Source organism: Megascapheus bottae, chromosome 14 (genome assembly GCF_031878675.1).
Source record: "Megascapheus bottae isolate mThoBot1 chromosome 14, mThoBot2.hap1, whole genome shotgun sequence".
Classification (NCBI taxonomy): domain Eukaryota; kingdom Metazoa; phylum Chordata; class Mammalia; order Rodentia; family Geomyidae; genus Megascapheus; species Megascapheus bottae.
In genome coordinates this window covers 29,155,994-29,183,717 of record NC_143522.1, presented here as the reverse complement: position 1 = coordinate 29,183,717, position 27,724 = coordinate 29,155,994, and the positions used below count along the sequence as shown (strand labels likewise).

Here is a 27,724-nt window from a genome sequence, read left to right as displayed (position 1 = left end):
ACCGTTATGTTTTTAATCCTTGTTTTTATCTAGTTGTTAAGTATTAGAAATCTCTTGCTGTGCCTTACTTCTAAGTTAACATTATCCTAAGTATGCACGTAGAAGAAAATTAATATTAGCTTTAATACCATGTAGATTCTGTCATCCACTGACGGGGTTCTGGAAGGTATGACGTAGGGATGTACCCTAGGAGTGTTTTATGTACATTGCTTCCTTTGATCATCAGGATAAATAGAAATGATCATACTTTAGAGGAAAGAACAAATTCTGAGATTATACAACTGGCTCAAATGCTGCTAAATGGAGACCAAGGGTTTCAAATGTGGTCTGCTGTGTGGTGTAGTGAGAAGTGCTTGGAAATAAGGATTAAATGAATCAGAATTTCAGTCTCAGGAGTCAGACACTTTCTTTAACTTTGAATGGACAGCTAGAAAATACAGTTTAAGTTTTCAGTGCTTTGGAAAGGTTTTTCATCTGTCTCCAAAGTGGAGGCTCCTCCCACCGTCTCTAGGGCAGAATCTCTAACACTGGAGGCAGATGGGAGGGATAAGCACTGGGCACTTCCCTTAATTCCAGTAAGGCATAATTAGAAGCTGGGAAGACACAGCCCAGCACTGGTCCGTCCCTGTTCCCGGGGAAACAGCCAGTAAGCTTCTCTCCATATCTGGGAACATGCAGGCTGTGCTCTGGGGGCTTACCTGCCAGTCAGTGTTCCGACCGCAACCACAGACCCTGAAGGATGAAAACCAGAAGACTGAGCTGGATCCTAAAATATTTTAAAGGAAGTGTAAATTGATGGCCAGATATAATACTACAGCATAATACCCACCCACATGGCTATTCCATCTTAGGCAGCATGGCTCTGTTTTTAAGTCTCCCCCTTTTCCCCAGACAGGAACATATTTTCCTGCACGGATGTATGTTACACTCTAATAATACCAAATGTTTATCCTTAAAGTTTTCTTTTGTTTTTGTCTTCTCTCCATTCCAATCTACAGTCATAGGATGAAAGGGTAAAGGCTCTTCCCAATAAACCCTGTTTCAGGTGCCCAATGTCCTTGCTGGCCCCTAGCTGGCTCCATGTAAGCTTGTCAAATGGCACACTGGATCTGGCTGGAGGTGTGAAAACTAGCCATCACAAAGACCACAGGAATAGAAATAGGATAGGAGGCCCTGAGATGAAAACCAGAAGACTGGGCAGGAACTTCAGCCTCTGATTACATCATCTAACATGCAGCTATAAGTAAGTTCGGGGCCACCATTGACTACAAAGAACTCACTTTCACTTGAAGAGCTACAGTGTACAAAGTACTTCTATGTACAATTCGCCTAGGTGAAGTGAAGACGCTGTGGTCCAGAGAGGTGAAGTGTTTCTGTCCTAGGTTCCATAGCCAGTGGGCAGAGGAACTGGGAGACCCTTGCATTGCAAAGCTCTAGCTTCCAATCCTGGCTCCACTCCTCTTTTTCTTTTTTTTTTTTTTGGTTGTGTGGGACTTGAACTCGGAGCCTAGGCACTGCCCCTGAGCTCTTCAGCTCAAGGCTATCGTTCTACCACTTGAGCCACAGTGCCACTTTCAGTTTTCTGGTGGTTAATTGGAGATAAGAGTCTTAAGGACTTTCATGCTCAGGCTAGCTTTGAACCGCGATCCTCACATCTCTGCCTCCTGAGTAGTTAGGATTACAGGCCTGAGCCACCAGTACCCAGCTCCTGCCTCCACTTCTTTTTTTTTTTTTTTAACCTGGCCAAATTTATTTTTTTATTTTGCGTTAGTTGCCCAAGTGGAATTTCATTGTGACATTTATATAAACGTATATATTTTATCCTTATCAATTTTAGCCCTTGGAACACTCTCTTGAACCTCTCCCCCAATCCTTAAAACAATTTAACAGACGTCATCATTCTATTCTTATACATATAAATCAACTACTTGGACTATATTTACCCTCAGTCACCTTCTTCTTTAGCCTTGCCTCCTCTTGCTGGTGCCCCTCTCCTCCAGCCTGATTTAATTTCCAGTCATTCATTTTTTTCTGTGTGTATATATTAACTACCCCAAGAGGGTCTCAGCATGTATTATATTTTAGTGGCTTTCTGTATTGCTTTTCTCTCTTCCTGCCCTCTGATCTTCTATAGATCACTTTCACTGAGATTCCCTGTGCTGTCTTTAGACATAATTGTACTATATTTCAAAATTATTTATCTTCTATCTTCTCTCTCTCTCTTCCCCCATCCTCCCCCCCAATAGTCCCTATAACTTGTAGTATTGTGCCTGTGCTTTCACTTTGTTAAAGTAAGGCTTTAGGATAGACTTTTGAATTATTGAAAAGCATACTAAATAGATGTGTAATCTTGAGGGTGTTGCCTACCTTCTCTGTTTCATTCAAGTGAAAGGTGAGTGACCCTGGTTTCATAGCCTTACATTAGAGTATATCAGCAAGATGGGAAACCCGTATCAGTATAATGGGTGTGAAATGCTATTTCACTATAGTTTTAATTTGGATTTCTTAATCCTGAGGAATTTTTGATTTTCATTTCCCTCTGTCCATCCTTTCCTTCTTTCATTCCTTTTTTCTTCCCTCTTTATTCCTTTTTCCCTCTCCTCCCCTCTTCCCTCCCCTCCTTCCTTACATCTCTTTCCTCTTTCCCTTCTTTGTTTTATATTAGTTTTTTTTTTTTTTTTTTTGCCAGTCCTTGGGCTTGAACTAAGGACCTGAGCACTATCCTTGGGCTTTCTCAAGCTCTACCACTTGAGTCCTGGCTCCACTTTTCTGTCAGCCTGAGTAGTTGGCTGCCTGATGAGGGGCAGGGAGCTGGAAGGAGTGTCATCACTTTCAGGGGATTCATGCGGATGACTTTGTGGACAGTCACCCTGCTTTGCCATCACTGCAGTGTCCCTCCACTTTCTCTCGGGCTGTTGCATCGCTCAGGTGGCTGCCAGACACGGGCTTCTCTTCTGTCAGCTGACCTTGGACCCAGCACTTGGGATGTGTTGGCAACTTGCAGGGGATGAGGGATGGTGCTGGGCTCTGCAGAGGGGCTTTTCCTTCAGTGGGATGTCCTATGGTGAGCCTGGGCCACAGAGGATGGCACCTCTGCCTCTCTGCAGCGTGATGCTTGTTCACAGGCTGGGTCTGAGACTCACAATGAACTGGCTGTAAGCACTGGCTCTGCTACTTCATGACTGGTAATGAATATAATCAGAACAACAAAACCTTTCCCTCTGCCAGGTGGCCAATAAGGACAACACTCATCCAGTGCTTGGCACGTGACAAGTCATTAGCCTCAAAACATTGAGATAAACTGCCATGCAGGTTTTCAGTACAGCTTGTAAATCCTGGTCAAGATATACTGCAAATAGAATGTAGGCTCTTAACGCACGTTTCTTAGTACTTAAGCCATTTAAGACTGCACTCAGGCACCCAGACTTGATTTGGGAAGGCTCACTTCTCCCTAAATACGGAATAGTCACCCTCATAATCCCTTGGATGAGAACACTTGAGGCAATGTTCAGAATAATGCAATTCTAAAGATAAATTGAACAACATTTTGCTTCAGGATAGTTTTACATCACTATTAATTTCATGCAAAAAAAGAACATGTTTCCGAAGAATTTTTGTATGAGAAATGGAAATGTAACATGCGTGTTCACCTCTATGATTTTATCCCAGACGGGCCGGTGACCCACAGCATCCCAAAGAGTGGCGTGCTTATCATGTCCGCAGGTCAAGAATTGAGGTTTGGAGGCATGGATTGCCAGTCCCCAGAGTTCATCAGTATGACCCTACAAAGAACCAAGACCAGTCACGTCAGGCACGGATGCAGGGCCATGGCTCCCCATCTTCCCCACAGCCCCCATTCTCCACAGCCGAGCCACCACAGCAACTGTAACTGAATTAAAGGAAGGTTACCTGAGTGTGATACTTCAGGGTACCCCTCCTAGTGCCTACTTACATCCTCATTAAATATTACATGAAGGTGCCTGGTACCTGCTAAGCTGGACCTACCTGAGTGATGGGTGCAAAGTCTCCTGATAGGGTCCCCTGCAGCACAAAGTTTCTAGTTGTGCCTATCAAGATAATGTCGCCTTTCCCTTCGGCTACTGTTCGTATTGGGCCAAACTGCTCAGGAATCTGCATTGGAAAGAGACATAAAGGAAGATTTAAGGTTTCATTAAGCAAGCAAATGTGTTATTGATAAGTCCTTAAGTTTCATATGTACATACAAGGAGATGTAGATAGAAATATGATACCTCAGCTAGCTGTTGAGCTGATGATCAAACCTTGCTTTATTGTGCTTGTGTGTGTGCTGAGGATTGAACAGGGCCCTCTGCACATTAGAGAAGCACTCTGCTCTACTTTACAAGCTACAAACAACTTATGTATCAGCAAAAGTGGGATCCTTTTTCTTCCTCTTCCTCCTCCTCCTCCTTTTCCTCCTCTTCCTTCTTGCCGGCTGTGGAACTTGAACTCTGGGCCTGGGAGCTGGCCCTGAGCTCTTCAGCTCAAAGCTAGCACTCTACCACTTTGAGCCACAGCACCACTTCCAGTTTTCTGGTGGTTAATTGGAGATAAGAGTCTCATGGTCTTTTGTGCCCAGGCTAGCTTTAAACCTCGATGCTCAGATCTCAGTCTCCTGCGTAGCTAGGATTATAGGCGTGAGCCACTGGCGCTGACTTTGTTTTTTTGTTTTTGTTTTTGTTTTTAAGGAACTCCGCTAGGTAGGGCAGTAGCCTTGAGATGAAGAGCTCAGGGATAGTGCCCAGGCCCAGAGTTCAAGCCCCATGATCGACAAACAAACAAACAATTGAGACATAGGAATATAACTGGTTGGTCTACTCAGAGGACTTTTGATCCTGTAGCAGACAAAAATGTGGATAATGAATAATAAGAATTCCTAAAAACATTATATAACTTAGAATGTAAAAGTTGACATCATACTGTTTATGTTTGAAATCCATTGTACATTCTGATAAACATGAATAATCTGTTAAAAAAAGAAATTCATAATGCACCTGTCAAGAACATTTGCTGAAATGAATTATATCCTCTCAGCACAAGAACCATTGGTGCAGCCTAGCCCAGCAGCTGGCATTAGTCTGACTTTTTACACAGTTTCTACACACAGTCATGTATATTTTGGCACTTGAGTAAAGATGATACTGAGCTGGATATGCTGTGATGTGCCTGTAATCCCTGCACTCAGTAGGATGAGGCAGGGAATGGTGAGTTTGAGGACAGTTTGGGCTACTTTTTTTTTTTAAATTTCCCCCACCTCCCCTCTCCCACCCACTTTTTTAAAAAAATGAATGTTTCAATACTCTTTTTTATTGTATTTTATTGTCAGAGTAAGTATAGAGGGGTTATAGTTACATTTGTTAGCTAGTGAGTATATTACTTTTTGAACAATGATATCCCTTCCCATTTTTTTTTGTGGGTCATAGGGCTTGAACTCTAGCTCTTTAGCTTAAGGCTACCGACCTACCACTTGAGCCACAGCCCTATTTCCCCTTTTCTAGTGATTAATTGGAGATGAGTCTCATAGACTTTAGTGCCTGGGCTTGGAAAGAAAGAAAGAGAGAGAGAGAGAGAGAGAGAGAGAGAGAGAGAGAGAGAGAGAGAGAGAGAGAGAGAGACAGACAGACAGACAGAGAGAGAGAGAGAGAGACAGAGAGAGAGACAGAGAGGGAGAGAGAAAGAGAAAGAAAGAAAAAAAGAAAGAAAGAGAGGGAGGAGGGAGGGGAAAGGAGAAGGGGGAGGGAGGGAGAGAAGGAGGGAAGAATGAGAGAAAGAAAGAAGGCAGGGAGGGAGAGAAGAAAGAAGGAAAGGAAAGAAGAAAGAAGAAAGAAGAAAGAAAGAAAAGAAAAATGATGGCTATCTATGCAGGGAAATTGAGTCACATAATGAGTGACATCATCTGAGAAGTCACACAAGGCTTTGATACTTCCTTTGCAGCCACAGTGTCATACAGGAATATCTGTGACCAGCCGTTCACTATACATTCACTTAAATGTCAATCGAAGTTACCACAATTAAAATCTGCAAGGAAAGGGAATGACTATCAGCACTGTCAGCTTCTTTGAACGAAGGAGATAATCAGTACCACTGCCACACTGCTCGGTGGTGCAGATAAGGTGGCTGAATCTAATTCAGAAGCTGGAAAAAGTCGTATGTGTCCATTCTAAGGTAGGAATAAAGAGCTTCACCCCTCAGGTGGATGATAATTTTCAATCAGTCTGCTCACAACTTCATGGAATGGGCAGAAAAAGTCCAGCGAGTGTGCAGGGAAATACAGTTTTTCTCCTCTGGTTCCTACAGAATGAGGGCTGCTTACTGGGTAGCCAGGGAGTGAAGTGGATGTCCAAGGAGCTAGGGTATAGATACTTTCCTCAGCTAGGAACCATACACACTGAGCAGATATTTGGAAACAACAGTTCAACAAATAATATTGTATCTACAAAGTAACTTGCTGGCAATTAGCAAGAAGAAAGAAAAAATTTTGATGCTGAATCCAAATGTGCCCATAAGTAAAACTGATTCTAGGATAAAAACATTGTAAGCTCGGTGCTGTTGGTTCACATCTGTAATCTTAGGTACTCAGGAGGCTGAGAGCTGAAGGATTGTGTTTCAGGGCCAGCCACAGCAGAAATGTCTCAAGATCAATTCTCCAATAAACTAGTAAAATACCAAATTAGAGGCACAACTCAAATGATATAATGCCAGCTGTAAGTAAGTTCAAGTCCTAGCACAAAAAGTCTATATAATATAATATAATATATGCATCTTAGAAATACAAGTATCATAATTCACTTATGAGAATGTTTAATTCTGTCAACCATTCAGGTCTATAACATTTTTTCTTAATAATACCATGTAAGACTGAATAAATAAACAGGACAGCTACTTTAAAAAAGTGTCAAAGAACTGGGCACCAGTAGCTCACACCTGTAATCGTAGCTACTCAGGAGGCTGAGATCTGAGGATCACGGTTCAAAGTCAGCCTGGGCACAAAAGTCCATGAGACTCTTATCTCCAATTAACCACCAGAAAACCAGAAGTGGTGCTGTGGCTCAAAATGGTAGAGTGCTAGTTTTAAACTGAAGAGCTCAGGGCTAGCTCCCAGGCCCAGAATTCAAGCCCTATGACCAACACACACACACACACACACACACACACACACACACACACACACACACACACACACACACACACACACACACACACACACACACACACACAGTGTCAAAGTTGCTGCTTTACTTACAGAAACAGCCTTCACTCCTTAACAATATAACCAGTAGTATAAAAACAATCTAAATTATGATACAGTAATGCAATGGGTTATGTACTTATGAAGTATAATCACTAATATTCAGCATGTAAACAAAGCAAAATGTACTTGTTAGACAAATTCTCTATACTTTATTCCTTAAAACTTTATAGACTTCATAACTTCATTATAGTTAGAACTTTAATAATTTTTATGATTTTAATAAAGTATACATTCCCCACATAATTCCATGTAAACAACGTCCAAAAGTATAAACTAAAGAGTCCAGACCAATAAGGAGATTGCTTAGGATAAGAGTGAAAAGTTCAAAGGGAAATTCTGTAGCCGTGACTGCAACTTACCTCAGTTTTATGAAGTTTTTGATAATTTCCATTCCAAGAAATGAGCTTCCGGTCCTTGCCTCCTCCGGACACCAGTGTGCCATCCCTTAACATACAAAGTGCAAAGATGCCCCCGTCGTGGGCCCCTTGGACAGCATAGCTTATTCGATTTGTACCTGAGCACAGCAAGAAGACTGATTAGCAAATCATCAAAAGGGTTCCCCTGTGTCTTCTTTTAAGTCTCATTTCATTTTTTTTTGATTGTTTGTGGGGCTTGAATTCTGGGCCTGTGCACTGACCCTGAGCTCTCTAGCTCAAGTAGTGCTCTACCACTTGAACCACAGTACCACTTCCTCATTTCATTTTTGTGACATGGTCAAAATGTCATCTTACTATGATCTGATGGACTGGATAAACATGAACTGGACTACTGTCTCACTGAGGAGACCATACCACACAAAGCACGGTGTGCTGGGAGCCCAACCTGGCTGACAGTGTGGACTCAGCTTCTACAGGAGCACCCCACACCCCACACCCCACAAGCTAGGTCCTAGACACAGTGGAAAGGGCTGCTGCTGATCCTCTAGGACTATTCTAAGGATTCAGCACCCTTTGGAGAGGGCACCAAGGGCAGTGGGAATCCACTGAAGCTACCCTACTATTCTGAATTATATCTGTGGGTTTGCATCTCCACCATCACCCCAGCTTCAACTCAATGATCCTCGAGGGTGGGGAGGATGTAAGTTCCTGAGCCAGAAAAGCACCCATCAGTGTTCACTGTATGGGACTGAACACACGTACCTCAAGCAACGACACCCTCCCATGCTGAGGCCACCCACAGCCAGGATCCGGATCTGAGTCACTGGCATGTGTCTATTTGTAGCCCTTTACAACTATCTGCCAAATGCTATGTGAACCAGAAAGATTACCTAAGTATTCCATAGCTAAATGTACATGGATTATTTCCTCATTATATTTATAAATAACTCTTCTAATATTAATTAGGAGAGCTCTCCTAATAATTAACTCTTCTAATAATAATTATGATTTCATCATATATTTTTTTTGGTCCTGAGGCTTGAACTGTGGGCCTGGGCACTGTCTCTAAACTTCTTTTTGCTCAAGGTTAGCATTCTACCACTTCAGCCACAGTGCCACTTTCAGCTTTTCTGTGATTAAATTGGAGGTAAGAAGCTCACAGACTTTCCTGCCTGGGCTGGCTTTGAACCACAACATTCAGATGTCAGCTTTCTGAGTAGCTAGGATTATGGGCGTGAGCCACTAGTGCCCAATTCATAATGTGTTTTTTTGTTTTGTTTTGTTTTTGTTTTTTGCCAGTCCTGGGCTTGAGCTCAGGGCCTGAGCACTGTCCTTGGACTTTCTCAAGGCTAGAGCTCTACCACTTGAGCCTCAGCACCACTTCCGGCTTTTTTCTATGTATATGGTACCGAGGAATCGAACCTGGGTCTTCATGCATGCTACGCAAGCACTTTAACCACTAGGCCAAACTCCCGGCCCTCATATTGTTTTTTAAAGAGCCTTTTAGTATGATATATTTGTTGATTCCCCAGTTTTTTTCTTTTCCAGTTTCAATAAAATTATACACACACTACATATGCACACACACTTATAATTAACAGTGATCATATATTATATTGATAATTCTTATAGAAATCATCTTTGAGTCTAACCTAAAACAATAGCAAAATATACCAGCTTTAGGAAAATTATTTGTTACCTTTTCCCCAAACTAAGATGTTGCCACTGGAATCTCCAGTAATGGTGTCACCATTTTCAGAAAATGTCACACACAGGACAAACTTTGGCTTTTCTTGTTTCTGTAGAATGTAGCGATTAAATAGGTAAACATAACATAGACATTAATAAAAGCTAGAACTACTGTAAGTAACTCTGAATCATGTCAGCTTCTTAGCTACTATGGGCATTTCATTTTTTATCTACTTTTACATAACTTACAGGATGAGCTTAATTGCTTTAAGAGAAAGAAATTTCTGGCAACTCCAAATGGCTCAGAAATCCTAAGGCTGTGGAGAGTTCAAGTAGAATGGGGTGTTGGAGGAGATCAGAGAAGGACTACGCTGTTATGACTGCAGAATAAAGAACAGAGCTTTTCCAAACCAGAAGAAAGGGGGGAACCTCTCAAGTAGCCCACCAAATGGCCAGACAAAAGGCAGAGTGTCTCTGGTCTCTGTAGCAAACTCCTGCCTCCTCTGTACTCCAAACAGTCAGGCACCAGCCAGCCCTATGGGGGATGTCTGTCTCCCTGTGCTACCTCCTTTCCCTGGCTTGAGCCACCCATTTCACTGCGTTACCAGTGAGATCCAGAGACACAGAGGCTCTTCAGTTGTTGAGAAGTCCCAGCAGGATGATCTTTATCACTGCACCCCACATTTGCCAAGAAAAAGAATGTTAAGACTGGAGTTGATTCTCCCTTAAAATAGCTGATTGCATGTTTCATGGAGGAAACCAGTGTTTACCTCAAATAATCCTTGCTTCTTAATAAGAGAGTTTCCTTCTAGCGTCCAAAAGTAGAGATGTGACTTTCCACAGGTAACTATGATATTGGTGTCCGTGGGGTGGAAATCCGCAGCAAACACCGCTTCGTTAGAACACTTTAAGAAAAAGAACCAAAAGCTTCAAATCTCTTTAAGGTGCATATATTAGAAAGAAATAAAATCAGAAGCACAAATAGTTCATTCAGGCTAAGCACTAGACCTCTTAGACCTTTTCCCCATCGATTTCATCTTGTTCAAAGTATGTTAGTGGACTCTCAGCTTTATCCTGTGTCTGTCTGCCTCACTGGCTATGAACCCAAGGCCAGGATCACAGAACACATCAGCCCAAGAGCAGCAGGTACTTCAGAACACTGTGCTGGACACTCAGCCTGGATAAGTGATGGAGTCACCTAGCAGGTGTGGATCTCCAGTCCTTTCCTGCATCTGTTGCCTAGAGTCATAGGAGTCTAGATTTCTATAGTTCCTTTGTTCCCAGATGACTGGCTGCTCTCTTTCCATGAGTCCCTACTAGGTGTGGTGCAGGGTCCCAGTCCCAAGATCCCAAGTGCTGGATGCAGTTCTTCAGCATCTCAGCATCTCCAACCCAGGCCCTGACTGGTCTTCTGAATTTCATTCTGACTGTTGCCTCTACTTAGTAATTCAATGCTGTTCGTGAACTTGGACAGTAATTTGCCTCTGGTGACTTCCACGTAGTAACACAGCAGGACAACTTCAATCCCCAACTGACACATTTGAAGGCAGGGCTATCGCATGATAGGAAGCATGCCTGATAAGATCGCAGGAGAGCAAGTTCTGCACTTAGGTTGCTGGTAACCCCAATGTCAGCTAAGTGAGCTAATCCGTTGTTAACCCTCATGTGAGATAGATAAGGTTAGTGGCATTCCTGTCAGTGAAGTAAGGTTATCCAAGGTTGACAGGTGCCAAGATGAAAAGCTGAAGTCAGTTCTGTAAAAATAGGAATCTAACCATGATTTTTTTTTATTCAGTGATGGTCTTAACAGGAGACCAACATAAGGAAGTTCAAAGAACACTGATTTGATGTTTTGTGATAAGTGGATAGAAGCAGTGAGGGCTGAAAAAGATTTCTCCACTGCAGGAGAAGTCCCTGGAGCGATTCTGAATCTGACTGCACTCATCCTTCCGGGATCTATTCAGCTTTGCAGGAGCTTCCAGGTGAGTGCCCTGACCTCAAGGGACTGGTGTCCACCTGCCCTGGGTCTTGGGTATGAGGTCCTATGAGGGCAGAAGGGCAGTGGTCATTGTCCAGGGCTCGGACAGGGTGGGTAACTGATGAAAGGAGGCTACAGACTCTAGGGGAAGTAGCTCAATGGAAAGCGTGAGTAAGACCTTCACATCAGCCAGTCGTTCTTCTCTCTGCCAGTCCCACACAGACAGCACATGTTCATTGGAGTCGTCCACCGCACAGAGACTGCTTCCTCCGTTCTAGGGAGAAACAGTAATTCATACAAGACTACATTTGAGAATAAAACAGGATTGGCAGGATGAAAAACAAGCATCAACTTCACTTTTAACAGAGTCCCTTAATTTCAGTTAGACTATTTACCCAGTGCTTTGGAGACAATCTTCCTTGACTGGACAGAGAGCAGGTGAGTGTGGGACCATGAGAGGCCAGGATGGGAGTGAGAGGGGTCAAAGGGCAGCTCTTCCCTATCCCAAGGAGGCTCACAGCCCTCCCTCTAGAGGGTCTGCAGTCAGCTGTGGACAGAGCTCCTGTAGGATGGCTCTTGGCGTGAAGCCCTGGGGGTGACCTGCTGTATGGAAAGGGGCTTTTTTTTCTCATCAAGCACAGGAGTGGCAAATGTTTGGGGAGAAGTATATGTCTCTGATGAGGGGTCCCTGGGGGCAGAGACTTGAATTGCAGAGTTCAAGTCTGCAGAGTCCCTCGTTAACCTTGAGAGGACTGACAGACTCCTCCCCGTGGTCAAAGGTGGCCACACCCACACTTCCAGCTCACACTTACGGACTTGGAGAATGCAATGCAGGTGACAGCTCGGTCAAAAAAGCCTATTCCAATGACATGCAGTGTGTTCAGCGTCACCGAATCCCAGATGCGGATGTGTGGGGGTAATTGCTGGTTTGAAAAGCACAGTCATTAGTTGTGACAAATCCACTTTTACCTTGAAGCTACGAGGTTATTTGGCCATAGAACTTCAAAACAAAAGGTTTTTTTTCTACTTCACATCTGAGAAGTCTGCTTCTGAATGTAAATAAAACGTTTTCAGTGATTTTAGGAGACCCTGGGTCTTGTGGCCAATTGAACTCTACCAAGTTTTAAATCTTTTTTTTTTTTTGGTCTGTTGTGGGACTTGAACTTGGGGCCTGGGTGTTGTCCCTGAGCTCTTCAGCTCAATGCTATCTCCTATCCCTGGAGATACAGCACCACTTTCTGCTTTCTGGTGGTTAACTGGAGATGAGAGTCTCGCTGACTTTATACTGCCCGGGCTAGCTTTGAACCTTGATCCTCAGATATCAGCTTCCTGAGTTGCTAGGATTACAGACATGAGCCACCGTGGCTGGCCAAGTTTTATATTTTGACTAGTCTAGATTGCACTAGAAAAATAAACATTATTTGTACATCTATACAGCTGAATTTTATAATGATAAAAATGACAATGCATATAAGAAAGTGGGGAGCTTGTGGCTAATGCTTGTAATCTTAGCTACTCAGGAGGTTGAGACCTGGAGAGTTGCAGTTCCAAGCCAGCCTGGGCAGAAAAGTATGCAAGACTCTATATCTAATTAATCAGCAAAAAGCTGTGATGGAGGTCTCCAAGTGGTTGAGCACCAGCTGAGAAAGCAAGCTGAGTGTGAGATCTTTGAATTCAAGTCGCAGTATGATGTTGAATCAAGCAATCAAGTCATAGAGCAATCGGCGAGGAACAAGACATAAAGCCATGTAGGCATTACCAAATGTGATCTAGTTAGGCCTTGTCTCTAAGTAGCTGGGTATCTACACTCTTACTTGGCCACTCTGGTTTCTCCACAGGTAAACTGAAAGGACTAGCTCAGATACCTGTAACAGTCTCTCCAGTTCCAAAGTTCTGAATCAAATTCCATGTAGGAAGCTGTAATACACTTTCGAGCCACTAGAGGTCAGAACAAATGGTGCACTATACTAATTTCAAAGAACTTTTCAAGGGCTTGTAACATGAAAAAAAATTGAATACCTGTTCCATTTATGTGAATTTACATAACAGTAGTCTGATTTTCATTATTTGTATTCTTTTTAAGTGTCGGCTTTTAATGGAAAATAGTGTAAGGTTAATATTTAATATTTAAAATTCAGTATTATTAAAACATTTTCTCAAATATGGTATCATGTTTTCTAGTGGAAAATATGTTGATAAAAATGGAAGTCATTGGGGCCGGGAGTTTGGCCTAGTGGTAGAGTGCTTGCCTAGCATGCATGAAGACCCGGGTTCGATTCCTCGGTACCACATACGTAGCAAAATGCCAGAAGTGGTGCTGTGGCTCAAGTGATAGAGCCCTAGCCTTGAGAAAATCCAGGGACTGTGCTCAGGCCCTGAGCCCAACCCCAGGACTGGCAAAAAAAATATGGAAGTCATTATTGTGACTAACTTCATGTAATACATCACACAATAATAAAAGTATAAAAAAATAGACAGCAGCCAGGTGCTGAAGGCTTATGCCTGTATTTTTAGTTACTCAAGAGCCTGAGATCTAAGAATCAGAGTTTGAACCAGCCTAGGCAGAAGCCTGTGAGGCACCATCAAAACGCTGGACTGCCACCATGGTTCGAATGGTAAAACACCAGCTAAGAAAACAAGCTAAGCAAGTACAAGACCCTGAGTTCAAACCTGGTGTGGGAGGAGATGGGGAATAACCCATGTCAACCACAAGACTGTAAGATATAAGGAACTTGAAGCCAATTTTGAGTTGGTCTCTATTTGTTGGATTACATAAATTCTTCTCATTGCTTAACAGATTTTAAGGTCTTGGTGTTTCCACACAAAATCTGTGTGGAAACTACATAGCAGCTTTTGAGGCCAGCACACAAGCACAGATTCTCCAGGCTGTGACTACAGGGCATTCCCAATGGAAGAAGCCCCACTCTCAAGTGATTATCTTTGTGTCTAGGCCAGTCCTGGGGCTTGAACTCAGGGCCTGGGCCATGTCCCTGACCTTTTGCTTAAGGATAGTACTCTATCAATTAAGCCAGAGTTTCATTTCCAGCTTTTTGTGTGTATAGCTTTTTTGGAGATATGAATGTCTTGGATTTTTTCTGTCTGGGTTGGCTTTGAACTACCATTCTTAGATCTCAGCTTCCTGAGTAGCTAGGATTACAGGCATAAGCTACTTGGTGTTCAGTATTATCATGACTTAATTCTGTGGGTTAAATAGTACCTTTATGTTTTAATGTTTCTAATATGTGGATATTTTAAGAACTAGTGAATTCTGAAGAGACAACAATGCTCTTTTCAAATATTATGGTAGCTCGAAGCCTCTGTAAAGTTGCTGCGAGCTCCTAGTGAGAAGTATTCAGTGGCTGTACCAGCACTTAAGCAGGCTCACTAGTTGGCAACATGTTTCTAGGGAACTGTTCTGTTGCTAGCTCCTTATAAAAATAGGAAAGATATGTAACTCACCTTTCCATCCTTAGATGTGCCTGCAACTTGTCCTGTTGCTATAGTAATCCTGTCAGGGTGAACTGCCAAACTGAGAAAAGGACATTGTAAGGCATTTATGCTGTAAACTATAATCTAGTTAAAAACTGAAACATAAAAAAACTGAAACATAAGAAACTCAGAATACCTAACTGCTTACAGTCTCACTGTAGCAGATTCAGTGAACACCCCAATAACCTTAGGCAATGAATGTCATTTCATTTCATCTCAATTTCCTTATCTCTTCCAGAGAACTTTCAAACTTAAGAAAAAGCATGCACTGCCAGAAAAACAATATTTAACTCTCAGAACCATTTAATTAATGTACAGCCTTTATTAGGAAATAATTTCAAAGTACAGCTTCAAAGCCTGGTGGCTCAGTAGTCCTAGTGACTTGGGAGGCTGAGAATCAGAGGATTTATATTCTAGGCCAGCCCAGAGACTCAGGACAAATACATAAATCCATCTATTCAAGCTGTCCTTCCAAGATCTTTCATAAGGTCATAAATGAATTAGGAGCCTAGCAGACTCAGCCATAAGAAAATGTTATTTTATTTTTTAGAAAAGTACAGAGTCAGGCACTAGTAGCACTGATTCCAAGACCAACAAAAAAAGTGCAGAGCCAGTGCAGTGGTTCAAATCTGTAGTCCTAGCTACTCGGGAGGCAGACAGAGATCAAGGGATTTGAGGTTCAGGTCAGCCCAGGCAAAAAAGTTCATAAGACTACCATGACCAATGACTGGGCACATAGTGGACATGAAGAAGTACAAATGGGAGGGTCACGGGCCAGTGTACAAAGTAAGAACCTATCTTTACATTTATTTTTGTTATTATAAAGGTGAAGAACAGAGGGCTTACAGTTACATAAATCAAGGTAAAGAGCATATCTCTTTTTGACAGTGTTATGCCTGTCCTTGTCCTCTTTCAGTTTTTCCTTTCCAATCTTAAAAATAGCCCATAAAAAAGGTTTGGCAGATTGGTACAAGTGATACAGCTCCTACTTAGCAAATACAAAGTCCGGAGTGCAAATCCAGTATCATCAGAACAAACAAAAACCCCAATACAGACCCAATTCCAAGCCTTTAGTTTGTGCTGTTAAGAAGGCTTCCATGCAGGGGTCTGTGAGAGTTCTTTGTTCAGGTAATCTGGCCATGGGACAGAAAGCTAAACATGAAAAGGGTCTGTAGAGGGGGTGTGGGGGGGGAGGGAAATGGGTACCAAGACATGTGAAAGGCTATCAATGTATGTGAATTAATGCACCTTCTATCTGGCAAATATCATGTAACCCTTTCACTAATTACAATAAAAAAAAATTAAAAAAAAAAAAAAAAGAAAAGGGTCTGTAGAGCCAGGGAGCCAGCAGACAACATAGAGAACAAGAAGAGCTTTGCCCAGAGACCTGACTTTCTCAGACCTGGTCACTTAGCCTAGCTTATATCCCAGCGCTGCCCTCCCGATCTAATCCATACTCCCTTGTGTAGCAGCAGCCCATGCTTTGAGGACTTACCACTTGACGTCATCATTATGGCCTGCATAATGCCTTTGCAGCTGCTCCTCCACATTATACAGCACCACCACCGACGCGATGAAGTACACAGTCTCCCCGGTAGGGAGCAGGTACAGGTTATTACGACAGTCTCGCCCCCGATACCCATAGCTTTGTGTAAGTCAAGATAAAAACATTTCCTTGAAGGGCTGACAAATCAATAGCTTTATTCAATAGGCAATAAGGTACTATATGACTATCCCCATCCATTTCACAGATTTAAATGTTAAATTGCAAATACTCAGTCCCTAATATATCTGAGTTCCTGCCCCCCACCCCCAGTTCCCTGCCCCATACATGCATTCAAGCTGGAAATGGTCAATGCATGGTAATTTTTTTTGGGGGGGGGCTGGGCTTACATATGCTAGGCAAGCACTCTGTCACTGAGCTACATCCCCAGCCCTTGGCTTTTTTTTTTTTTTTTTGGAGACAGTGTCCTGCTATGTAGTGCAGGCTGGCCTTGAAGTTGCAATGCAGTCTCTGAATACATGATCTTCCTGCTTTCACCCGAAATGCCAGGATTACAAGTATGTACCATAATACCTGGCTTGAATACAAGGATTTAGGTTTTGGAAAATTATTCAGTCAATCATGAGTCTACTTTTGAATGTAATCTTGGAACCAAACCTTTTAATGAAAAAAAAAAAAAACGTCCTTTAAAAAGGTATTTCCAGGCTGGGAGTTTGGCCTAGTGGTAGAGTGCTTGCCTAGCATGCACAAAGACCTGGGTTCAATTCCTTGGTACCACATACATAGAAAAAAGCCAGAAGTGGTGCTGAGGCTCAAGTGGTAGAGCTCTAGCCTTGAGAAAGTCCAAGGACAGTGCTCAAGCTCTGAGCTCAAGCCCGGGACTGGCAAAAAAAAAAAAAAAAGTTATTTCCAGCTTATAGAGGTCCTTTAATCACTGTCATTAGAGGTGTACATTCAAATGGGATGCTTGGGGGAGGGGGGAAGGGAAATGGGGACACAAATATGAGGAGTGTCAATGTGTGAGAAGTAATGCATCTACTACCTGATGAAGGTAACTGTAACCCCTCTATACATTATCCCAACAATAAAATTAAAAAAATAAAAAATAAAGTATTTTCAGCTGGGTGCAGTAGTTTGCGCCTGTAAACCTAGCTACTCTGGAGGCTGAGATCTGAGGATCACGATTCAAAGCCGGCCTGGGCACTAAAGCCGTGACATTCTTATCTCCAAACAAACACCAGAAAACTGGAAGTGGTGCTGTGGCTTAAGGAGGAGGGTGGTAGCGTTGAGCTGAAGAGGTCAGGGGAAGTGCCCAAGCTCAGAGTTCAAGCCCCATGACTGACAAACAAAGTATTTCCAGGCACAGTGACTGACACCTGAAATCCTAGTCATTTGGGAGGCAGAGATCTGGAGGGTCGTAGTTCAAGACCAGTTCCTAAGACTCATCTCAACCAATAATACGAGGCACGCAGGAGGACAACTGTCACCTCAGAAATCTGAGAGGCCTAAAAAGGAGAATCTTGGTGAAGCTAGCTTGGGCAAAAATGTGAGACTCTATTTTAAAAATAACTAATGCAAAAAGGGGAGTGGTGTGTAGCTCAAGTGGCAAGGGCCTGCCTGCCCAGCCAGCTCAAGACCTTCAATTCAAACTCCAGTACTGCCAAGAACAAAACTAAGCAGAAACCCCTACCATGATGGAAGTATTCACAAAGAGTATATACAATGAGCAAAAAGAAAGCAAAGGTAAAAATGCACATAACCTTGTTAAAATTTTAGCATATCAACTTCTAAATATTGAAAACTAGAGGGCAAAGAAGCCCCTGAACTCTGGTGTAAAAAACAATCCAGCCCCTAATACTGTACATTTGAAGCAAATTTTACTGTTTTATAACTTCTGAAACAAGAATAAGAAGGCGGCTAAATAAATGTGCTTTGTACATTGTTCTGATTTGATAAAGCAACTCAAGAAATTATAACTAAGAAAGAGCTAAACACCATGTGGCTGAGACAAACTGCATAAATATTTGATTGAGGGGCCGGGAGTTTGGCCTAGTGGTTAAAGTGCTTGCCTAGCATGCACAAAGACCCGGGTTCGATTCCTTGGTACCACATACATAGGAAAAAGCCAGAAGTGGTGCTGAGGCTCAAGTGGTAGAGCTCTAGCCTTGAGAAAGTCCAAGGACAGTGCTCAGGCCCTGAGCTCAAGCCCAGGACTGGTTTAAAAAAAAAAGAAAGAAATACGATGTAAAAATCAATGTTAATAAATTCTTTAAAAAAAATAAATATTTGATTGAGGGTAAAGGTGATATTCTTCCTATCTGCCTTAACATCTACATAGACAGGGCAGGGAATCTGTAGGCCTTCCTCTAATGTACAGTAATAAATGAAGTAAATGAACTAAATAGAGGGAAAATACACCATTTAATTGCCTCCTCCCCTAATTCTATTCTCAACTGTTTCCCCTAGAGTTCATTTTTCCAATTTCTCACTGTGGAACTACCAGCAGGTCTATTCCAAGAACATTAGTGATACTGTGGATTTAGATTTTAGTGCTTTTTTATTTAATAAAAAATTCCCTCCCCTCCTTTTTTTTGTTGTTGTTGGTGTGGGACTTGAACTCTGGGCCTGGCCGCAGTCCTTGAGCTCTTCAGCTGAAGAGCAGTACTCTATTACTTTGAGACCAGTGACAATTCCAATTTTCTGGTACCTAATTGAAGATAAGAGCCTCATGGATTTTCATGTCCGGGATGGCTTTCAACTTTGATCCTCAGATCTCAGCCCCCTGAGAGCTAGGATTACAGGTGTGAGTCCCTGACATACAGCAAAATTCCCCCCCCCCTTTTTTAGAGTAGGATAATACTTTTGTTCCATATCAACTTAGTGTCATTTTTTCCCCTCCTTCTCCATTTAGTACCTGGGTGCTCACCTTCCTCTATAGCTTTTGGCTACTCAGTGGGGACCTTGAACTTGGGCTTCTGAAGCTGGCCAAGTGCCTAATTGGCTTAGGGAGAGAATGCTGGTCTTTCCTTTGAGGATATCTCTCTTTCTCTCTTTGAGACTAAAGACTTGGTGCTATCTTGATTTAGTTTTGTTTTTTGATATTTCCATTGTTTCATTTATAATTTCAGTATTTTGTGGCATTTTTGTTGTTATTTCCAGGTGAATATTAGCATTCCTGGCTTTTGCATCATTCTGTTAAAGTCATGAGCTGTTCTTCCACTCTTAAATGAACTTAAATCCTTTCTAAATCCTTAGGCTATTTCCACTAAGCTTCTCTGTTTTTTTTTCCCAGTCCTGGGGTTTGGACTCAGGGCTGAACACTGTACTTGGGCTTTTCCTCAAGGCTAGAGCTTTACCACTTGAGCCATAGCACCATTTCCCACCTTTTCTGTGTATGTGGTAACTAGGAATTGAACCCAGGGTTTCATGCATGCTAGGCAAACACTCTTCCACTAGGCCACACTCCTGGCCCCTTACTTCTCTGTTTTAAATGAACTTTTCTTTATTGAAATTCAGGTCCTAAACTACTAAATATATTTTCCTTGAGCCAAAAAAAAAATTGGTTGGAAGTGTATGCTCAGTCGGTAGAATGCCAGTCAATGAGCAAAGTGTAGGGTACTGAGTTTCAATTCTGGTCTCACACACACGCACACACAAAAGAAAACAAACAAAAAGATTAATGTACATCACCCCAATAATAAAATAAAATTAATATAAAAGGAAAAGATTTATGCCAGCTGGGTGTTGGTGGCTCACACCTGCAATGCTAGCCACTCAGGAGACTGACATCCTGGTTTAAGGTCAGCTCACAGGTAGGGAAGCCTTCATGACTCTAATCCCCAATTAACCATTAAAAAAAACACCCCCCACCCCTGCAAACCAAAGTAGAGTATAGTTCAAGTGGTAGAATGGCAGCCTTAAGTGGAAAAAATAAGAGCAATAGGCCCTGAGTTCAAGACCCAGTCCTGGCACGCACACGCACACACGCACGCACACACAGATTCATATATACCATCAATAACATCTTTATATTTACTTTCAGAAAGTGATGGGTGTGGTTGAGTAGCAAGGCGTATTTTCACAAGACTGAACATTCTGCCACTGACAGCCTGGTGTGAGTCCTGGTCAGTGAATAAAGGATACACCCACTCCAGCTTAAGCCTCTTGGTTGGCAGTTCTGCTTTTGCTTCCAAATTGTACGAATCCACATGATCTTTGGGCATATACATGGTAACAGGGCGTCCACGAAGAAACATTTTTACATAGCCTTCTTCTACAGAAAGAACAAAGATTTCAAATAGGACATACAAGTGCCCAGCACAACTGAAAACAAGGTCAGGTTGCCTCTAGCCTATCAATGTACATAGGAAAACTTTACCCTCACCAGATTTCTAAGTAGTGACCCTGGGAACATAAAAACAAAATGCATTCTCCTTGTTTTTGACATTCTGTTTGCTTAAGTAAATGCACTTTTATATCATAAAAGACAGAAGCTGGGTTCCAATAATTACTTCCCAAGAGATTTTAGTGTGTTATACTTTATGAAGAGGAGGAGGAGGAGGAGAAGGAGGAGGAGGATGAGGGCCACATCAAGAACTGCAATAACACAAGGAATTCACTGCTTTAAAAAAATTGACTTCAATGTATAAATAATCTCACTATCAAAGTTCATAAAATATATTTCAATGTTTGTATTGGTTTGTTATTTGAAAGTGAAAAAACATATGGATGAATATTTTACATTGGATGTAGTATTTCAAAAGAAGAGTACAAAATCAGTAAAAGTACATGTAAGATGTATCAAAAGAAGGAAAATTCTCAGAGAAGCTACAGATGGACAAAGCAGATCTAGGAGAGAGGAGGAGAGAGTGGAGGAAGTAGAAGAAAGAAGGAGGGAGGAAGGGAGAAAGAGGAGGAGGGTGAAGAAAAGAGGAGAAGGGAGAAAGGAAGGAGGTGAAGGAAGGCAGGAAATGATGGGAGAGTAAGGAGAAGGAAGGAGGGAGAAGGAGGAGAAAGAAAGTGGAGGAGGGATAAGGAGGAAGATAAGGAGAAGAGGAAGGGGGACAGGAGGGGAGAAAGAACTTAGGAAGTGAATTTTCTAAAATGAAATAGTTTTATTAAATAACTTTCGATACTTAAATAAATTATAAGGGTCAAAGTGGAAAACACTAATATGTTCATCTGGGAAAACCTCTGGACCTTCAAACAAGTCCAGTGTGGGTGTTCTGACAGGGCTCAGGACATGGGAGGAGCGAAGTGATGACTCGTCAGCATCAGACTCTGCATTTGGAACTCACTGGAGATCAAAGGGCTGGGTCCTTTGGAAGTCATGGTACCACAGGGACCAATGGTGACTCCCTTTTTAAAGACTTATTCCTAAGGATTTTTAAGTAATGCTGCATGCAACAGTAGTCGAAAGGCCCAATGTTATATAGCTGTGGGCATGCACTTCGGATCTTCGATGCATGCGTGTGACACATTCTTATTCTGCATTTAATTAACCCTGTCTTAAGTGAACGCCCTGCATCTGCCATGCTAATCACTATGTACTAATCCTCTTGTCTGACATTCTCTCATGGGCACTGTTCCTCCTGCACACACACTGAGCTACAGCCCACCTTTGACCATCACTGCAGGTCCTCTCACTGCTCCTTAATCATCTTGACCCAAACCCATCCAAGTCCAAAAAGCAATGCTGTTGTTAGGCATGTTAGGAGAACAACTCCCAGCTTCACCTGATTCCTCCTCCTACCTCTCTTTCTCACTGGACCAAGCAGGCACACCTGCTCTGCTGGCTCTTACCCTATGTGACCTCATCTGCCCCAAACTCCCACAAGATTTCTCCTCTCTGGCTAAAAGTGTCTTTTTGCTTTGCTATGTCTGTGTTCTGCCTATGAGCCTCTGGTCATGCTGTTCTCTTCTGAATTCTCTTCCCTCCCTAATCCTTTACTCAAATCTCAGCATTCTGGCTGATGACCCCAAATGAAGACTTGAAAGCACCCAGCAGACCAAACTTATTGAAAACAGAAGCAGCAGAGAAGTTCAAAGTTCCATGAGCAGTGATTGCACCCACCCTCTTTATAAGATGCGAGCCGGTCCTGCTAGGCACCCCCTGAATGTAGGTTAGGAATAAAACCTAGATGGTGCTGTGTCCATGGCACACAGTAGTTCACTGTGGTTGTACACTATCAGTGCATGGAAAGACCCTGCTTGCTATGTGCTACTTAGCTGGGATGCTGTCTTCTGTGCTGCTGAAGACTGCTCACCCAGGCTATATGCAGTGTTACATTACTGCGTAGGTCGAAATGTCACAAAATTTACCCCTGTGCAGCTTTGTGCAGATGATGCAGGCATTCTACAGCTCAGATCACAATGCAGTGTCGGGGGAGGGTGGAGCAAGACTATTGTTAGGAGAACAACACACCATCACCAAACCCAAAGGCACTTAGTAGGGACAGGCCAGTAGTGCAGGATGCTGTGCAAAACAGTGGACACCCGGGGCTGCCCTATAGCTCTCTTCAGGAGTTTTAGGAATTCCTATGATCAGCCAATAATCGATCATGATAATCCAGATCATTGCCACACATGAAAGCTCATCCAAGTCAAAGCTCGGGGATGCTCTTATCACAGACAAATGGGAGTGGGCTGGCCCCACAGGGCCATTTCCATACAAGGAGGGGTTTGCTTGTATGAAAACAGGCTCTGGGGCTGGGCTAGCAGCCTTGCTAGAGAGCTATGGGCTCGGAAATGCTGCCTACCTTTGCAGTGGGTCACCCGACGCTTCCCTTGAGATTTCGGAGACAGAGACAGAAGGGCTAGATAAAGAGATGGTGGGTACCCCAGTGTGGCTCTGGGCGCTTACTAACCAGCAAGCGGGCCACGGCTGCCCTGCCCCTGCCTCCTCCAGGTACCACTGGACAATTCAGCCAGTCTGACAAGTGCGCTTGGGGTAGAGGCTTGCTAGTTTGCAGCTATTACATTCTCAGTATTTTCATGCCTCCTGAAAATGAAATTAACTAATACACATGCAGATAATAAAACTGCATCTTCTACAGTTACTGTAAAATTTAAGGGCAAGATTTGGGACACTCAAATGAATTTAACCATTTCCACACTTGCAATATGTTTTCACATGATAAAATAATTTAAAAATAAGGTTAATCTGGTTAGAAAAAACACCAGCACCCACTTCATAAAGTGTGCTACAAGAACACATATGAAAGGCTATGCAGTACATCTGGTAGAGCACCTGCTTAGGAAGCATGAGACTCTGAGTTCAGACTCCAGAGCCAGAACCAAAACATGTATGCATACACATATGTATGTGTGTAGATGTGCATATATGGGAAGGTATGTGGACATTCATTTGCACTTTAGAAAATGATAGGCAGGAAACAAAAAGAGTTACTTGTAGACAAAGTTATATAGCTTGGCGCACCAGGAACTTTCCATTAGAGGTGGAGGCAGAGCTGGGTTAGTAAGGACAGAACTCTGTCACATGAACACCCAGGGCAGCCTCACTGATGGGTCCCACATGGCTTTCAGAAGGGACAGGGATGGGACAGTCATGCTGTGAAATGAGCCATGTGACAGTTACCACTTGGTCCCCACACACTGAAGTGCCAAGGGCTGGCCTTCAAGTAGCTACTTTTTATCTGTCCCCCTGTTGATATCTAGGCTATAGACATATACTAGGGCTAAGATGAGGGAAGCATGTATAGGAATCAAATTAGACTTACCTGCACTGAACACAGGCTCCTTGGGTTTGCTGTGAATGTAAACAGAATAGAATTTAGAGACTTCCTGCGGTAATTCATCTTGCCACTTACAGTGCCATAACCATGAGCTGCAGCTGCTGGGCATCTGCATGCTACATAAATGACACAGCCATTAAGGAGAAAACAAGGCAAATTTTACTGCAAAAGAAGCACATAGAAATAACATGGTTCAGACTAGGTGTGTAGAAACTGGGTTCAGATTCTTGGGAGTTGAGTCAGTTCTCTCAGTACTATATTAGCTACTGCAAGAATGGGTTATTTTAGCCAGGTGTCAGTGGCTCATGTCTATAATCCTAGCTGCTAAGAAGCTGAGTACTAGAGATTGGACTTTGAAGACAGCCGAGGCAGGAAAGTTCATGAGATTCTTATCTCCAATTAACCACAAAAAAAGTGGTAAGTGGAACTGTAGCTCAAGTGGTGGAGTACTAGCTTTGAGAAAAAAAAATCTCAGGGAAAGTGCTCTGTTCCTGAGTTCAAGCCCCAGGACTGACACAAAGAAAAAGAAATTACTTTAAGGCAAGGCTACCCCAGTGCTTTGGCTTCTTCTACACATTCTCTGGCTATGTAAAGTCAACTTGATGCATTATGCTTAAGTTGCATTATGACACAGAATGGAGCCCCTACCAGATGTGGCTGCCAGATTCTGGACTTTTCAGTACCCCAAATGAACAACAGCAACCACCTCCTCCTCTTCCTCCTCCTCCTCTTCCTCCTCTTATTCCTCCCCTCTCTTCTTCCTCTTCTTTCATCATCTTCTTCTTGTCATGGGGTTCGAACTCTGGGCCTGGGCGCTTGTCCCTGAGCTTTTCAGCTCAAGTCTTAGTGCTCTACCACTGGAGCCACAGTGCCACTTCCGGTTTTCTGGTGGGTAATTGGAGACAAGAGTCTCCTGCCCCATTACTGGTTGCAGTGTGTGCTTCCTGAGGGTCTGTGGTTACAGGGTGAGGATAGATGACTGTGATGGAAGAATTCTGACCTATTTCACTAGCCTACACTCAAGCCTTTAATAGCTCTGATGCTGTGGCTACTTTCTTACTAGTCTCACTCCGTGGCACCCTTCTCTGCTCGGCCCTGAGTCTGTCCTGAGGTGTGCTGTCTGTTTCACACTTTCAGTTTTATGGGATAAACAAAAGGGAGTATGCATGTAATAAGCCAGCAACAGTCACCTGGCAAGTGTCAGGTAGTACCAAGAGGCTGTGTTCCTTCAAGTCTGAAGAACCAATCACTTTTTGGTATGCTATGCTATGCTATGCTTCCCTACTTCTCTTTTCTAAAATTTCAAGTTTTACCTGGGTGCCATGGCTCTTGCCTATAATCCTAGCTACTCAGGAGGCTGAGATCTGAGGATCAAAGTTCAAAGCCAGCTTGGGCATGAAAGGTCCTGAGACTCTTATCTCCAATTAACCTCTAGTAAATGGGAAGTGGGGCTTGGCTCAAGGGTAGGGTGGTAGCCTTGAGCTGAAGAGCTCAGGGACAGCACCCAGGCTGAGTTCAAGCCCCATGACCTGCAAAAAAAAAATTCAAGTTTCCTAAGAAATATAGACTTCAGACCTCATTTTCCCTGCCAACACTCCCATCATCTTTCCTGAAAGCCAAAAGCATAGAAGGTGATGGAATTTCCACCCATGAACATAAACCTGAGACATGACAAGGCTCTTCCCAGCTCTTGGTTGCAGGGCAATGACCCAATGCCCAAACCACCACGGCCTCTGGTTCAAGCCAGTTAATTACCTAGAACAAGCCCTGGGTACTTGCCCTCCAGAATCAGCCATTGAAGTGGAAAGGGGGCCTTTCAAAGCAGGCTCTGTTCACCTCAGAATGGGGGCTGTGGCCTCCCTATGGGGCGGGGCTTCCGGCCTGGTGACCTCTGCATCTCTTGGCTCCTCAGGTGGCCACTCCAGCTGTATAGTGTTGCACAGAGCTGGGAGGAGCAAGCCTAAGGGCTGGGGAGGCATCAGCGCTCCCTTGGTCAGGTGGAGCTGGACATGTGGCCCAAGGAAGCCATCACTCAAGTAAGTGCAAGGCTCAACTGAAACAGTGCAGTAGATACCAGGACAGTGCCACATACTCTGTGCTGAAATCTCAATGGCAAAGCCCTGAGCATGTTTGTATGGATACTAGGGAAGGGCATCTTGGAGTGAGGGCTGTCTGCCTTGTCACATGCTAACTCCCCCTAGCCACAGTGTAGATGGAGTCTACCTGGTGAAGCAGGCTGCAGACAGCTGTTCAGAGGCCAGTGCATCCTCACCTGGTGAGCTGTACTCCTGGAGGGTTGCTACCTGGATTGGGTGTTGGTGGTGACACAAGCTAAGGCTTGAAGGAGGAGGAACCCACCCTAAAGTTAAACACTTTATTTCCTTGCTTTTTTACTCTGAAAAGTAGCTAAAATGAAAATGATCTCAGTGGAGAGCATAAAATGCCCATAAGAGTCAAAATACCACACTGTGTAAACAACATTTGCCCAGGGAAAGGTTATTTAGGAACCATTTAATAAACGTATTTAGAAGTCTCTAGAGACTAATGGGGACACAAACTACAGCTTCAGACTCTGCTGGTCAATACTAGCTTAGCATGGTAGGGGGCACTGCAGATTTTATGAAATACAGGCGGGCTCTAGACAAGAAGCTTCACCTCCATAATCTACAAAGTAGTGGCAGAACCCCTGCACAGTGTTGGCAAGATGGCATGACACATGACTAAGTAAGTGCCTAGTACAGTGTTATTAAGTAATACTTCTTCCCACTTGCTTTCCAGATATTTAAGTGCCTGGGTGCCCCTTACCTAAGGGTTGCAAACCAGGAACAACTTATGTCAGCACTGATTATTTAAAGTTTAAGAGGTGAAGGGCTCCATGGCTTAAGGTGTAAAATGATCTTTTCAGGAAAAAGAAGCTTCTTTTATATTGTCTGACTTTCCTTGCACTAAAATGTTTCTAAACCTAAAGTATGGTGTTCAAATTGTTGCCCTGTAGGTGGTGCTCTTGACCTAGTTCTTAAATGGCTCGGGTTTTTATATAACAACCTGCCTTTCATTCAACAAATGCATAAGGAGCCCGTGTGTCCAGTCACTGTGCAAATGGCTGGAGGTACAGAGAGGAAGAAATGCAGGGGGACTTTGTCCTGCTACATTGCACAGGAGGGAGAAGGGAGCCAGGGTCACAGAAGTTACCCGGTAGTGACTCAGAGTCGGGGGGGTCAGGGAAAGAGGGTCCCCTAGCTGTGCTCTGCAGGTTGAAGGTGCAATCCGCTCATGGTCACCACTCTGCCTGCACCTTTCAGTCTCAGAGAAGAAGCCTGATCATCTTTGCTCTAGTTCACTGGCTATCTGTATTTCTTTCCGGATGCACTTTCCCACTGCATTTGATTTTCTTACTTTTTTGTGTCAAGTCTTATGAAAAGGAAAGCAGCAGGCTGTGAGGCTAGTATCACAGGAGGATGCATCTTTCCATGCCATGCCTTTACGCCTCCCACTCTGACATCACCATGCTTTTCTACTGGGTAGCTAGAATTACAGATACAAACCACTGGTGCCTGGCTCCTGTGATTATTTTGAAAGCAAATGAAATACAGAAGCAAGAAGAATATAAGCTATGGAGAATACATGAAGATGATAATGTCTACGAAAGCAAAATGTAATTAT

At 43.2% G+C, this 27,724-nt stretch overlaps 1 protein-coding gene across 4 annotated transcripts in view; it reads right to left on the bottom strand.

The window, feature by feature from the left end:
* The window catches only part of Eml1 (EMAP like 1), a 146,339-nt gene that overhangs the window by 11,005 nt on the left and 107,610 nt on the right, over positions 1-27,724 (bottom strand). For 3 of the 4 annotated variants that reach the window (XM_090344821.1, XM_090344820.1, XM_090344822.1), the window contains 12 exons: positions 24,047-24,075; positions 20,451-20,580; positions 16,299-16,448; positions 14,774-14,843; positions 12,127-12,237; positions 11,493-11,588; positions 10,107-10,241; positions 9,347-9,446; positions 7,630-7,784; positions 4,006-4,131; positions 3,651-3,782; positions 699-766 (listed from right to left, as the gene is read on the bottom strand). In XM_090344821.1, the coding sequence (XP_090200947.1) occupies positions 699-766; positions 3,651-3,782; positions 4,006-4,131; positions 7,630-7,784; positions 9,347-9,446; positions 10,107-10,241; positions 11,493-11,588; positions 12,127-12,237; positions 14,774-14,843; positions 16,299-16,448; positions 20,451-20,580; positions 24,047-24,075 (1,302 nt within the window). Of the gene's footprint in view, positions 1-698; positions 767-3,650; positions 3,783-4,005; positions 4,132-7,629; positions 7,785-9,346; positions 9,447-10,106; positions 10,242-11,492; positions 11,589-12,126; positions 12,238-14,773; positions 14,844-16,298; positions 16,449-20,450; positions 20,581-23,065; positions 23,123-24,046; positions 24,076-27,724 lie in introns of all 4 variants that reach the window. The other variant, XM_090344823.1, reaches the window with a different exon arrangement.